The following is a 13,745-nucleotide window of genomic DNA, read 5'->3' as shown; positions in this document are numbered from 1 at the left end:
AGAAATCTGTGAATCCTCCAACCAGGAATTTATAAATTTGGGCGAAATTAACAAATGTTTGTTACCCTATCCAGTGGAGATGCAGGGCAAGACCTGCAGGTGGCACTGTAGCAGTGTGTGAGACTGTGTGGGTGAGATAATATAATCCTATTTGACTGCATTGATTCCCAAATGACTGACAATACAGTACGGTGTTGTAGGATCAGATGGGACATCTTTCATTAATTCCTCCAGCCTTGAGAAAGGCAGTTAAACCCCAACAACAACTGCTCCCTGGGCTCCGACGATGTGAACGTTAATTAAGGCAGCCCCTCGTACCTCTCTGATTCAGAGAGGTTGAGTTAAATGCAGAAGACACATTTCCGTTGAATCCACTCAGTTGTGCAAATGACTATGAATCCCTTTTCCGCTTTCCCTTTCTTTCCTTTATGACTGATTTCTGAAATCAAATCAAGCTTTATTTATACAGCACATGGAAAGATTTTTAAAAAATAAAACATTTTGAAAGTAAAAGCTGAAATATTTACTAGACAACAAACATAAGATAAGAACTAAATAACAACACAAACTGAGCAACTAAAAAGCACCCTAAGGAAAAGCAAAGCAAAAAGAGAGGTGTGTTAAAATCTATTTTAAATATGTCCACAGTTTCGGTTCCCTGGCAGGCTATTCCAGAGGCTGGGGACATAATAACTAAAGGTTGATTCTCCATGCTTCTTGGTCCTAGGCTTTGGGATAGTTAAAATACCAGCGCCAGAAGACCTGAGGGACCTAATGGCTACATAACTTAAAAGCATGTCTGACATGTACTGGGGTGCGCAATCGTGGATTGATTGAAAAACCAAAAGAAAACATCTTAGAATACATTCTAAAACTCACAGGCAGTCAGTGCAGAGAGCTTGTAATGTGTAATGTGTGCTCTCTGGTCTTGGTCAGTACCCGTGCTGCAGCATTCTGTATGTTTTGAATTTGACCAATGGCTTTCTTGGGTAGACCAGACAGGAGAGCATTACAGTAGTCAAGCTTGCTTGTAATTAAAGCATGGATGAGTCTCTCTGTATCAGCCTGAGAGAGATTGATTTGATTTAAAATGGCCACACCTTGGCAATGTTCCTCAGGGGGTAAAAAGCTATTTTGGTCACATATCCATTTGAAATTTAGTTCAGAATCTAAAATAACACCCAGGTTTAATCTTTGATTCAAATGTGAGGCTAGATTCTCTCTCTGTGCTTTGGTTCCGACAATAAGTACCTCGGTCTTGTCTTGATTTAGCCAGAAGAAGTTGTGAGCCATACAAGTATTTAAATCACTAATACAGTGTAATAATTTATCTGTGGAACTAAAATCCTCTGGTGACACAGAAATGTAGACTTACGTATCGTCTGCATAGCAGTGAAAATCAATGCTAGGCTTTCTGATAACACTGCCAAATGCCCCATGACATACAGTAAGTGACAGTTTATTTCCAAACTAAAACTTCCTATTTCTTCTCAGCCATGCCTCCCTTCATCCACTCTACTAAACCAATAATGTGTGTCAGTCAGGCAGGCTCTCCCTTTCCCATGCACCACTGCAACCAGCACCTTCAAACGCTCGAGCCCATCTGTTGACCGTCACATGACAACAATCCCTCTAGTGTGCAAACAACTTCCCGCTGTCACACAACCCTCCTCCGGCTCCCATTGGCTCCCTGGCCAGCATTTTGATGCATCCGCCAATGAGGTGAGGGATTAGAGATGGACTGGGAGGGAGGCTGGGCGACGTGGCATCCCCACACACCCCTCATCTCCTTCTCATCCCCACACCGTCCCCTGTAGGATTAATTCTCGAGGACAACAGAACAGCAGAGGATTGGAGGCACAGCAAAGCCATGGCCTGGCTAAAGCCACTCTGCTCTGGAACATTCCATCAGGAGAAAGAGGAGAAGAGACTACCCCAGCTCATTCAGCAATCCCTCCCCCACTCCTCTACCTATACTCCTCCCCCTCTCCCACTCTCCACTGGTGTTTCCTTCTCTGTGTCCCCTCCTGCTCACCCCCCCTAATCATAATCCTTCCCCTTTCCTCCTCCTCCTCTCTCTCTATGTATCTCTCCCACAGTCTTTCTATCCCTCGCCAGAGACAGAGGGGCAGAGGCTCTTACCTGTGACTCATAGGGCAGAAAGGCGATGTGGATCTCAGTCAAGGTCTTCATGGCTTTGGACGCACGGGATTTTGTCAACAGATTGAACAATGTATCTGGGATTGCTGGGAGTTGGGGGAGTGAAAAAAAACATGAAATGATTGAAAATTGAAATTTGATGAAATTAAAGGATGAAAATAGAATAGAAATCTATATACTCCTACAAAAAAAGGTGCTGTCTAGAACCTAAAAGGGGTCTTCGGCTGTCCCCATAGGAGAACCCTTTGAAGAACCCTTGTTGGTTCCAGGTAGAACCGTTTTGGTTCCAAGTAGAAGCCTTTCCACAGAGGGTTCTACATGAAACCCCAAATGGTTCTACCTGGAACCAAAAAGGGGTTTTCCCAGGAACCAAAAAGGGTTCTCCTATGGGGACATTTGAAGAACCATTTTGGAAGAGAGAGTGTACTGTGTAAGGTTGACATTGAGTGTTGGTATTGTGGCAAAGAGGAGTTGTCTGCTAGTCTGTTCCCAGTACTCGAGGAGAATCAGATATAAAGTTATCATCAGACTGCTCCAAACTCAAATTCATATACTGTATACAATACGTGATGATACAAAGTTGTCCCATGTCTCTCCAATATTACTCACTGTCAGTGAAGAAGACGTGAGCTCCTCTGTATCTGGGCGACCGCGGGTCTCTGAAGTCATCTATGAGTGCCTCCACAGTCTGGGTAGGAGAAGGAACATCACAAATATTACCAAAGAACGCTAAAGCTTTTTTTGCTCCTGCATGTCTCAGATGGTAGAGCATGGCGCTTCCAACGCCAGGGCTGTGGGTTTGATTACACTGGAACCGCCCATAAGTAAATGTATGCATGCACTACAGTAAATCACTTTGGATAAAGAGTTAAGGGGTGGCAAGGTAGCCTAGTGGTTAGAGCGTTGGACTAATAACCGGAAGGTTGCAAGTTCAAATCCCCGAGCTAACAAGGTACAAATCTGCCGTTCTGCCCCTGAACAGGCAGTTAACCCACTGTTCCTAGGCCGCCATTGAAAATAAGAATTTGTTCTTAACTGACTTGCCTAGTTAAATAAAGGTACAAAAAAAATTAAATTACTAAAACTAAATGGTTCCAATACCTCATCATTGGGAGTTATTAGGTAGATGGCCTCCATACTGGGGAGAGGTTCTCGCTTCTTGCCAATGTCTTCAACAACTGTACAAGATAGGAGAGAAAAGCACAGTCATTCAGTTAGCCTTTGAAGTGATGCTGAACGTTGAGCGTGCATGTGCGTGTGTGATGTTGACGGAGTGGTACTCACTGGTGATGCCATCTGACATGATATCTGTCATCTTACAGCAGGATGACATCATCCTCATGCTTAGCTTGTCTACTACCAGAACCTGGGGGAGGACAGGGATGAGGTTTACAGGGGGCCTATATAGTGTGCGACTTTTGACTTGGGCTCATAAGGCTCTGGTCAAAAGTAGTGCACTATAAAGGTAATAAGGTGTCATTTGGGCGCAGACAATTATTATCATGTACTATCACATACACAGTCATTCATAACCAAGAATGTCATTGATATAAAAGATTTGGCATGGGTAACCAGATCCTCAAAAAGTTCTACAGCTGCACCATCGAGAGCATCCTGACCGGTTGCATCACCGCCTGGTATGGCAACTGCTCAGCATCTGACTGTAAAGGCGCTACAGAGGGTAGTGCGTACGGCCCAGTACATCATTGGGACCAAGCTTCCTGCCATCCAGGACCATCCAGGACCTACATACTGTTCCTAGGCCGCCATTGAAAATAAGAATCTGTTCTTAACTGACTTGCCTAGTTAAATAAAGTAAAATAAAAAATGTAAATACTAGGCGATTTCAGAGGAAAGCCCCCAAAATTGTCAGACTCCAGTCACCCAAGTCATAGACTGTTCTCTATGCTACCGCACTGTAAGGGATACAGGAGCTCTAAGTCCAAGAGGCTTCTAAACAGCTTCTGCCCCTAAGCCATAAGACTACTGAACAATTCATCAAATGGCCACACAGACTATTTACATTGACACAACCCCCCCCCATTTGTTTTTACACTGCTGCTACTTGCTGTTTATTATCTATGCACTTTAACCCTACATACATGTACAAATGACCTTGACTTACCTGTATCCTCGCACACTGACTCGCAACCGTTACTGTTCTTTTATTGTGTTACATTTGATTATTTTTTATTTTATTCTGTAAATATTTTCTTAACTCTTTCTTGAACTGAATTGTTAGTTAAGGGCTTGTAAGTAAGCATTTCCCGGTAAGGAAATCTGTTGTATTCAGTGCATGTGACAACGTTTTATTTTATTTGCCCATACCTTCCATTCACCCTTCTTGTGCACCTTCTTGATGACATCATTCATAATCTCTGTAAACGGAGGAATAATTGATTAGCACACACTTCAACTTACATTAAACTGTTCTGTGCTAAAAAGCACAAGCACTGTAGGCTATTGGCCCCTTGTGTCGCACCCTGATCCGTTTCACCTGTCTTTGTGCTATTTGCCCCCCTCCAGGTGTCGCCCATCTTCCTCATTATCCCCAGTGTATTTATACCTGTTTTCTGTTGCCAGTTCGTTCTGTTTCGTCAAGCCTACCAGCGTTTTTTCCCGTGCTCCTTTCTTTCTCTAGTTCCTGTTTTCTAGCTTTCCCGGTTTTTGGCCATTCTGCCTGCCCTGATCTTGAGCCTGCCTGTCGTTCTGTACCTTTCAGACTCTGCTCTGGACTTCTGACCTCTGCCTGCCCTGACCCTGAACCTGTCTGCCATTCTGTACCTTTCAGACTCTGCTCTGGACTTCTGACCTCTGCCTGCCCTTAACCTGAACCTGTCTGCTATTCTGTACCTTTCAGACTCTGCTCTGGACTTCTGACCTCTGCCTGCCCTGACCCTGAACATGTCTGCCATTCTGTACCTTTCAGACTCTGCTCTGGACTTCTGACCTCTGCCTGCCCTTAACCTGTCGTTTACCTGCTGTCCTGTTTTTGTAATAAACGTTTGTTACTTCAAAACTGTCTGCATCTGGGTCTTTTCCTGAGCCTTGACACCTTGTATACAGTTTAGTCTCCCAAGGTCATCCTTCCGAATCTCGTCTCGTTGACTCAAAACTAATGGAACAACTTGAGCGAAGCCTGGGTATCTAAGCATAATGCTTCAGGTATAAAAGGGCAAATTAGATATTCTGGTCTAGTGAATTGTTTAGGTGGGTGACAGACGGTGTTAGCTGTGATGGCACAGCCACAGTTGGAATTTAATGGGCTCCGGTGAGGGGTCTGAAGTGAGCAGTTATACCAATGTAACACTCATTACATCTGTGAGGAGTCTGGGAACCGGGTGCCCCGTTGGAACCATCTGGGAGACAGTTCATGCATCCCAAATGCCAGTCTGTGGTAATGGAGAGGGGGGAAGGATCAGGTTTGAATCTATAGTTTAAAAGCTGGCCCATCTATCTACTGGAATGAGTCAGTGAGAGAGACACACAGCAATCACAAGGCCTAATCTCTTCCAATCCTCTTACGCCACGGAACCGCCAGGGTCGCTATTTCTGGGCTCTTTCTGTGCCACAGGATGTGATGTCACAGGGAAACCTGTTGACACACGCGCATGTTCGATTTGGCTAGTATTTAAAAAAAACTCCATTAAATACATTCATCAGTGTTATTTGATTTTAAATAAGTATACGTATTAAATGAGTAGTAGCTACAGTGCCTTCAAAAAAAGTATTCACACCCCTTGACGTTTTCCACATTTTGTTGTGTTACAGCCTGAATTTCCAATGGATTAAATTGAGATTTTGTGGGACTGATCTACACACAATAACCCACAATGCAAAGTGGAATTTTGATTTTAGAAGTTGAGTTAAGTATTCAAACCCTTTGTTATGGCTAGCCTAAATACTTTCATGAGTAATAATGTGCTCAAAAAGTAACATAATGAATTGCATAATAGGTGTTTAAATGTTTTTTTAATGATTACCCCATATCTGTACCCCACACAAACAATTATCTGTATCAACCACAAAGACCAGGTAGGTTTTCCAATGCTTCACAAAGAAGGGTACCTATTATTAGATGGGTACAAATAAAAAAAAAGCAGACACTGAATATCCCTTTGAGCACGGTGAAGTTATTAATGACACTTTTGGTGGTGAATCAATACACCTAGTCACTACAAAGATACAGGTGTCCTTCCTAACTTAGTTGCCGGAAAGGAAGGAAACCGCTCAGGGATTTCACCATGAGGGCAATGGTGATTTTAAAACAGTTACAGAGTTTAATGGCAACGAAAGGAGATAACTAAGGATGGATCAACAACATTGTAGTTGCCTTAATGACAGAGTAAAAAGAAGGAAATCTGTACAGAATAAAAATATTTCAAAACATGCATCCTGTTTGTAATAAGGCACTAAAGTAATTCTGGAAAAAATGTGGCAAAGAAATGAACTTCTTGTCCTGAATACAAAGCATTATGTTTGGGGCAAATCTAACACAACACATCACTGAGTACCAGTCTTCATATTTTCAAGCATGGTGGTGGCTGCATCATGTTATGGGTATGCTCATCAACGGCAAGGACTAGGGAGTTTTTTTGGTAGGATAAAAATAAAACGGAATAGAGCTAAGCACAGGCAAAATCCAAGAGTAAAAACCCTGTTCAGTCTGCTTTCCAACAGACACTGGGAGACAAATTCATCATTCAGCAGGACAATAATCTAAACTCAAGGCCAAATATACACTGGAGTTGCTTACTAAGACGACATTGAATGTTCCTGAGTGGCCTTGTTTTAGTTTTGACTAATATCTACTTGAAAATCTAAGGCAAGACTTTAAAATGGCTGTCTAGCAATGGTCAACAACGAACTTGACAGAGCTTGAAGAGTTTAAAAAATAATAAATGGGCAAATATTGTACAATCCAGGTGTGCAAATCTCTTAGAGATTTACCCAAAAAGACACACAGCTGTGAACGTTGCCAAAGGTGATTCTAATACAGTATGTATTGACTCAGGGGGTTGAATACTTATCTAATCAAGATATATTATGGTTTTATTTTTAAATTGAATTTTCTTCCACTTCGACATTACAGAGTATTTTGTGTTGAAAATCAATCGATTTTAATCCGAATTTGTACCACAACAAAATGTGGGAGAAGTCAAGGGGTGTGAATACTTTCTGAAGGCTCTGTATATCCTTCATCCCCAGCTTAAAATGATTGTTACATAGAGCATGGATCCTAAAAGCCAGTGACAGAAGTATTTGGCTGTTGGGTCAGGATACACGATTTAAAAAATTGTTCCAAAAGGGCTCTTCCGCTGTCCCCATAGGAGAACCCTTTTTTGTTCCAGGTAAAACCTTTTTGGTTCCAGGTAGAACCTTCTGTGAAAAGGGTTCCACATGGAACACAAAGACGGTTCTACTTGGAACAAAAATGTTTCCACATGGAACCCAAAAATAGTTATTCAAAGGGTGTAGCATAGTCTGGCTCTCTGCTTTCTAAATGAATCTTAACATGCATTACCTCCATTGAAAGACAAAACAAGACAATGTCACAAATATATAACAATCAATCAACTCAATCATTGTTAACATTTCAGAAATCAAGAACAAAAATGTGCCTATATGCTTCATTCAAACACTGTTGTTGTTTTGAATATGGGTCGGGTGGTTTGATAATTGAGGTGACATGTCTATCAGTGAATGAGTTCTGTATCCAATTACCCAACTGGATTAGTTAGGGGAAATTTCCCCAATGCCCCATGAAAGAGTCAGTCAGCATCAACAAACGAAGAAGCTGCTTTGGGATGGGAGATAATGTCTGTATCTCAAATGCCGCCCTATTCCCTATATAGTGCACTACCTTCGACCAAGGCCAATAGGGCTCTGGTCAACATTTGTTAACTATATAGGGAATAGGGTGCCATTTGGGACGCAGACACTAAACTCCTCCTGCTTGTCTGAGCCGGACAACCACAACTATTGTGTCTCAGAAGGTAAACAGAAGAGCCAACCTACTGGGCCAAAACTGGTTGAATCTACGTAGAAATACATTGGATTTGAAAAAAAGTCATCAACATAAACATGTTTTTTTGGAGAGTTCATTTTCAACCAGGATTATTATGTCAACGTGGTAACCAAATTTCAACATAGACAAACCTTGTATACAATATGTTGAATTTGTACCTTTAAAACAACATCAGATCTTCAAAGTTATATCCACTATCAGAAATAAACAATAGGCTGTGCAGCATAATTGGTCTATCCACAGCTACAGTTTGGTCTCCCATCTAGGGTTTTAAACAAGACCTGCTTAGCTATGATATTTGTAACTGACTATTACCAGTGTGCTATTGTGAGAGTTAAATAATATAACTAAATCAAATCAAACTTTATTTAAAGTGCATTTAAAGTTTGATTTGATTTAGTCCTACTCTTTCATTTAGACTTTTTGGGGTGAGATGGAGATGTGAAACCAACATATCAATGATTAACTAACCCACTGCGCACAAACTGGTTGATTCAACATTCCTTAAACGTAATTAGTCAACGTATTCTGACGTGGAATCTACAATTTGTCACTGACTATTATCAATGTGCCATTTTGAGAATGATTGCTGAGAGATCTCCACTTGAAAACTAAGATTCACTGTTACTATCGAGGTAGATTTAAAAGAGCAAAGTAAATAGGTCCATACTTTATCACTCATATGTCATCCATTATGCTATTTAGGCCTATATAGCAATTGCAAAGTCATCAACGGCTATTGTTTCAATTCAACCCAAAATTCAACTAAACATAGACAATACAATAGGCCTAGGGCTGTGAATGCAATTATATTTAGTGATATTGAATTGTGTTCGGTTGTCAGGGCAACCAAATATCAACTTTTGAAGCAGATGTATCTCCTGCTTGGAGAGTTCCATCTGTTCCACTGACTTATTCTGGCTTTAATTCCAGTTTGTTGCAGCAATAATGTGCGCAGAATTTCAAAAGGCATTGATCACTTGCACCATGTACTTTTAAAGGGGCAATCAGCAGTTGCTACAAACATTTTTGGATCGACAAAATAAATGATAAATACCTATTGATTCTTGAAGAATATAACTTATAAATGCCTCATGAGTCTAGCTCAACTGTTGTACCCCATCGGGAACCAAACGATAAGCTTGTTTTACTCCGATGTTTGTAAACAAAGTAAATGTAAACAAACGCCACATAGCCTCAAAACATGGTTTAAACTATAGTTTTAATATCATAGATGGTCAATCCTTTTCCGTCGCTCTGTCTATGAATGTACGAGTGGTTACATTTCTCCAACCCCCATTCCTCAGCTTTTTACCAAAACAGGGGTGGGGTCAGTGATACATATTTGGTTGACAACTAAACCAAAAATCAGACATTGTTTTTCCATTGGAGTTTGGTTGTGCTTTTAGATTGTTGAAAGCAGTGATAACACATTGGAAATTCAACAAACTTTTCTCTGTCTTTTTGAGTGGGTGATTTCCATCCATTTCTAATTTATTATACAGTATGTGTCATACCCATAGATATTTATGTCTGTATGACAATACAAGTATTCAGGATTAAGAACAAAACAACCCATAAAATGTAAGGGACAGGCTCAACAAACTGTGAACGCCAACAGTATTCCTTGTGAACACAGTACTACAATGTGTGATTTTCAGGAAGTCCAGCATAGCTAGCAGTTGGTGATGCTGAATGTTACTGGTGGCTGGGTGGAGTTGGAGACCACAGCTCACTTTACACCAGGGGAACAAACTCTGAATCACCATAGCACCATCCTGTCTCACCTCAATCAAATACAGTGGATATCTGAGGAGCAGGGTTGGGGAGTAACGGATTACATGTACAAAAAAAGATAACTGTAATCCTTCACGTTACCAGTAAAATAATATTGTAATCAGATTACAGATACTTGAAAAACTAGATGAATACTTTAAATTCAGAAAGGATGTTTAAAAAAATATATATTTTGACACTTCTCTGTTTTCTCAATGACATTCAAATCTGCATTGAAAAAAGGCTCAAGTTTAAGGTGGTTCCACCTGAGCGAGTCTGACCACAAGTCAGAGACCACTATGATGACACACCGAATGTGTTTGATTGATCGCGGGAAAAGAGCAGGAATAGGCTTTGTAAGGCTACAGTCCAAGCTATGTCTTCCAATGGTGTGACTGCTGTTGGCACCCAAAGATTATCCAACTTGAATAAACGCTTGGAGGTAAGGATGACAGCAGTGGTTTAGTCTACGGCGATACGGATATCACTTATTATTGATATCTACATAGCGCATTGGTGTGAATCACACTGCTGCTGTCTCATTTTGCTATTTGCGCCTTACGGATTGTGGTTGTTGTGGATGGCTGTTCACAAATCTAAATGTGTTTTTGAACCCAATAATGGTTGAACTCAAATAGTTTAAGCTGCCTATTAATCATCGTTTTTGAAACCAGTCGACAGCCAGTGAAAAATGCGCTCTTGCAACATCTGCATAGTGGGTATACCAGCTTTAGGAGTAAAAGAGGGGCTTTTAATTGCTCAGTCTAATTCATGCTGATAAAATAAATACATCCACAGGCCTAATGGACACAATCTGTAGTTGCTACATACATTTTTGGACTTGTAAAGATACAATGTAATCGTATTATTATATGTAGTAGAAAGCAATGGGTAGAAGAAGTGTACATAACCAACCCATAAAGTAAAATGTAACATCCATATATGGCCAGCTATGTAAACGTTAACATTGAACCACATCTATTGCAGGATAAATCAATTGGTAACATACATGTTTGTATTCTTCTAATGCCATTAAGGGGAATGTAATCTAAAAGTAACTGCATGTAATCAGATTATGTTACTGAGTTTGGATCAGTCAGGCATTAGAAGAATACAAACATGTATGTTACCAATTGATTTATCCTGCAATAGATGTGGTTCAATGTTAACGTTTACATAGCTGGCCATATATGGATGTTACATTTTACTTTATGGGTTGGGTTTGGATAATCCAAAAATTACGTTACTGATTACAATTTTAGACAGGTAACTATTAACTGTAATGGATTACATTTAGAAAGAAACCTACCCAAGTGACTTACCAAACCCTGAGGAGATATTAAATAGCGGATACCCACGCAATAACAACACACGTTAACCCCAATATCTCTATTCCCCAGTCTACCATACCATAAATAAATTAGACTGCCAGCCAAACATTTAACATACTTAAGACTGAAGTTGCGTTGTGGAATTATTGTTTTCACTTTTTCATACATGGGTAAGGTATTGCTTTTTATTGCATAATGGGGAAACTAGGTTATATGCTAGTTCTTGAATTAATTGCCTTCAACACAGCAGATTTATTTTAAAAGCCACAATACAAAGTAATAGGCCTACACCAGTAGAGGCTGCTGAGGGGAGGACGGCTCATAATAATGGCTGGAACGGAGAAAATTGAATGGCATCAAACACATGGAAACCATGTGTTTGATCCCACTCCAGTAATTCTGCCCCAGGCATTACAATGAGCCTGTCCTCCCCAATTAAGGTGCCACCTGTGGCCTACACGTTTACATCCACAAAAGAAGAGATTTTCCCCTTTCGTGGTGGCTTTAGGTAACTGAGTGTGGAGGATCCATGCAGCAAGGAGCACTATGACAGTGGAAGAGCTTAATCCGTATGGATTTAGCGCATGTGGATTTACCCGAAACGAGAATTTCATAGTGCAACTCACTACAAAACAAATGCCAGTATTGTACAGTGCACATAATTAAAACCCAATATTAAAAGACCAACATTTTGCTATATCTAATGATGCAGAGATATAGGCTCATTGAGAGTGCGTTAGTGCGCCTTTACGCACTTTGAGCAATCCTATCGAACGTGAGACGCACTAGATTTTTACTTTCAATAGGTCTACTTCTGGACCAATTTTTGGCCAAAAAAATGTATTTAAATTGTGTTTGAAATACAAATTGAGATCTAAATAAAATAGTAATTCAAACCAACTAAATAGCTTAAATTAATAGAATGTCCAAATTAAAGCAACAAATAAAATAGCCTAGGCCAACGCCACAATACAAAATAACCATAGCGCATAGACCTACATAAGAAGTGATTAAACAAAAATACATATTCTTACTTTCTCCCACAATGGCTTTTAGTCCGAGTGGTGCCATGGTGATGATGTCTCTATCGTGGCCGTGTCTTCGCCTCCCCTTCACTCTCTACTCTACCCAACCACCGCTAATACTGTGTAGGACTGTAGGCCGCGGGACAACATCCAAAGTGATTGCAGAGGGACCGTATTGCTTCGAAAGTAATCCCTTCCACGCCTCCACAAACATGCCGATTTCAACAGTCTGTCATACAATGCCACGGACAACCTACTTCAACTTTTAATAGACATCCACATATTCTATGTTTAGCTGTTTGCAGTGGTATTATTTATCAAGTGAAATAAAGTTATTGTATTTATGAACTATTTTAATAGGTTAGAATAAATAGCAGTTATGGGCCTAGTAATTTGTATACAACAAGTAGGATTTTGTACAACCCTAATGGAAAAAAAGTCATGATCAGACCATTGAATTCTTATTTTAACATACTGTATTTTCACAGCAACTGCAATAGGATAAAACACAATAGACTACATTGGCTACATTATCAATAATACCCACAGATGTCCACAGAGGGGCAGTAATGTCTAAGTAAATATAGGCCTTTCATTCATCCTTATGCCTCATTCACACTGACACTATTTGCGCAAACTCAACATAATCTGGATATGTTACAACAAAAGTTCAACATTAACCTTCTGCCAGCGGAGTAAAGTAAAAATAATTTAAAGTACTACTTAGGTAGAGTTTTTGGGTATCTGTACTTTACTATTTATATTTTTTGACAACTTTTACTTTTACTTCACTACATTCCTAAAGAAAATTATGTACTTTTTACTACATACATTTTCCCTGACACCCAAAAGTACTCATTACATTTTGACAGGAAAATGGTCCAGCTCACACACTTGTCAAGAGAACATCTGGCGGACTCACTAAACACAAATGCTTTGTTTGTAAATTATGTCTGAGTGTTGCAGTGTGCTCCTTGCTATCTGGAAAATAAATAAAAAACAAGAAAATTGTGCTGTCTGGTTTGCATAAGATAAGACATTTGAAATAATTGATACTTTTACTTTTGTTACTTAAGTATTTTTGAAGAATTCCCTTTACTTTTGATACTTAAGTATATTCTAACCAAATACTTTTACTCAAGTAGTATTTTACTGGGTGACTTTCACTTTTACTTGAGTCATTTTCTATTACTTTTACTTAAGTATGACATTTTAGTCCTTTTTCCACCACTACCTTCTGCTACCATTTCTGAAAAGCCGTACACGCATAAGTTCAATAAATCCAAAAGTATGCACCACACAGAACGCACTGCGACTGCCTTTCCAACGCAATGCTGCAAGGCAAACACAGCATTCCATCAGAAATAAACGTTTTTCTGGTGTCCCAAAATGCAATGACGTTGTCAGTGTGATCGAGGTGTAAGG

At 40.0% G+C, this 13,745-nt stretch overlaps 1 protein-coding gene across 5 annotated transcripts in view; it reads right to left on the bottom strand.

Annotated features, from left to right (window-relative positions):
• LOC118393502 (syntaxin-binding protein 1) overlaps nt 1-13,745 on the bottom strand; it is a 56,121-nt gene that overhangs the window by 28,494 nt on the left and 13,882 nt on the right. For 2 of the 5 annotated variants that reach the window (XM_035786223.2, XM_035786227.2), the window contains exons 1-6: nt 12,330-12,494; nt 4,489-4,538; nt 3,445-3,526; nt 3,262-3,338; nt 2,770-2,848; nt 2,143-2,246 (exon numbers count right to left, since the gene is read on the bottom strand). In XM_035786223.2, coding sequence (XP_035642116.1) covers nt 2,143-2,246; nt 2,770-2,848; nt 3,262-3,338; nt 3,445-3,526; nt 4,489-4,538; nt 12,330-12,366 — 429 coding nt within the window. In that variant the 5' untranslated portion in view covers nt 12,367-12,494. Of the gene's footprint in view, nt 1-2,142; nt 2,247-2,769; nt 2,849-3,261; nt 3,339-3,444; nt 3,527-4,488; nt 4,539-12,329; nt 12,495-13,745 lie in introns of those variants that run through there. The other 3 variants (XM_035786224.1, XM_035786226.2, XM_035786225.1) reach the window with 2 other exon arrangements.

The sequence above is a fragment of the Oncorhynchus keta genome, chromosome 14 (genome assembly GCF_023373465.1).
Source record: "Oncorhynchus keta strain PuntledgeMale-10-30-2019 chromosome 14, Oket_V2, whole genome shotgun sequence".
In the NCBI taxonomy this organism is placed as follows: Eukaryota; Metazoa; Chordata; class Actinopteri; order Salmoniformes; family Salmonidae; genus Oncorhynchus; species Oncorhynchus keta.
This window is presented reverse-complemented; position numbering and strand designations above follow the sequence as displayed.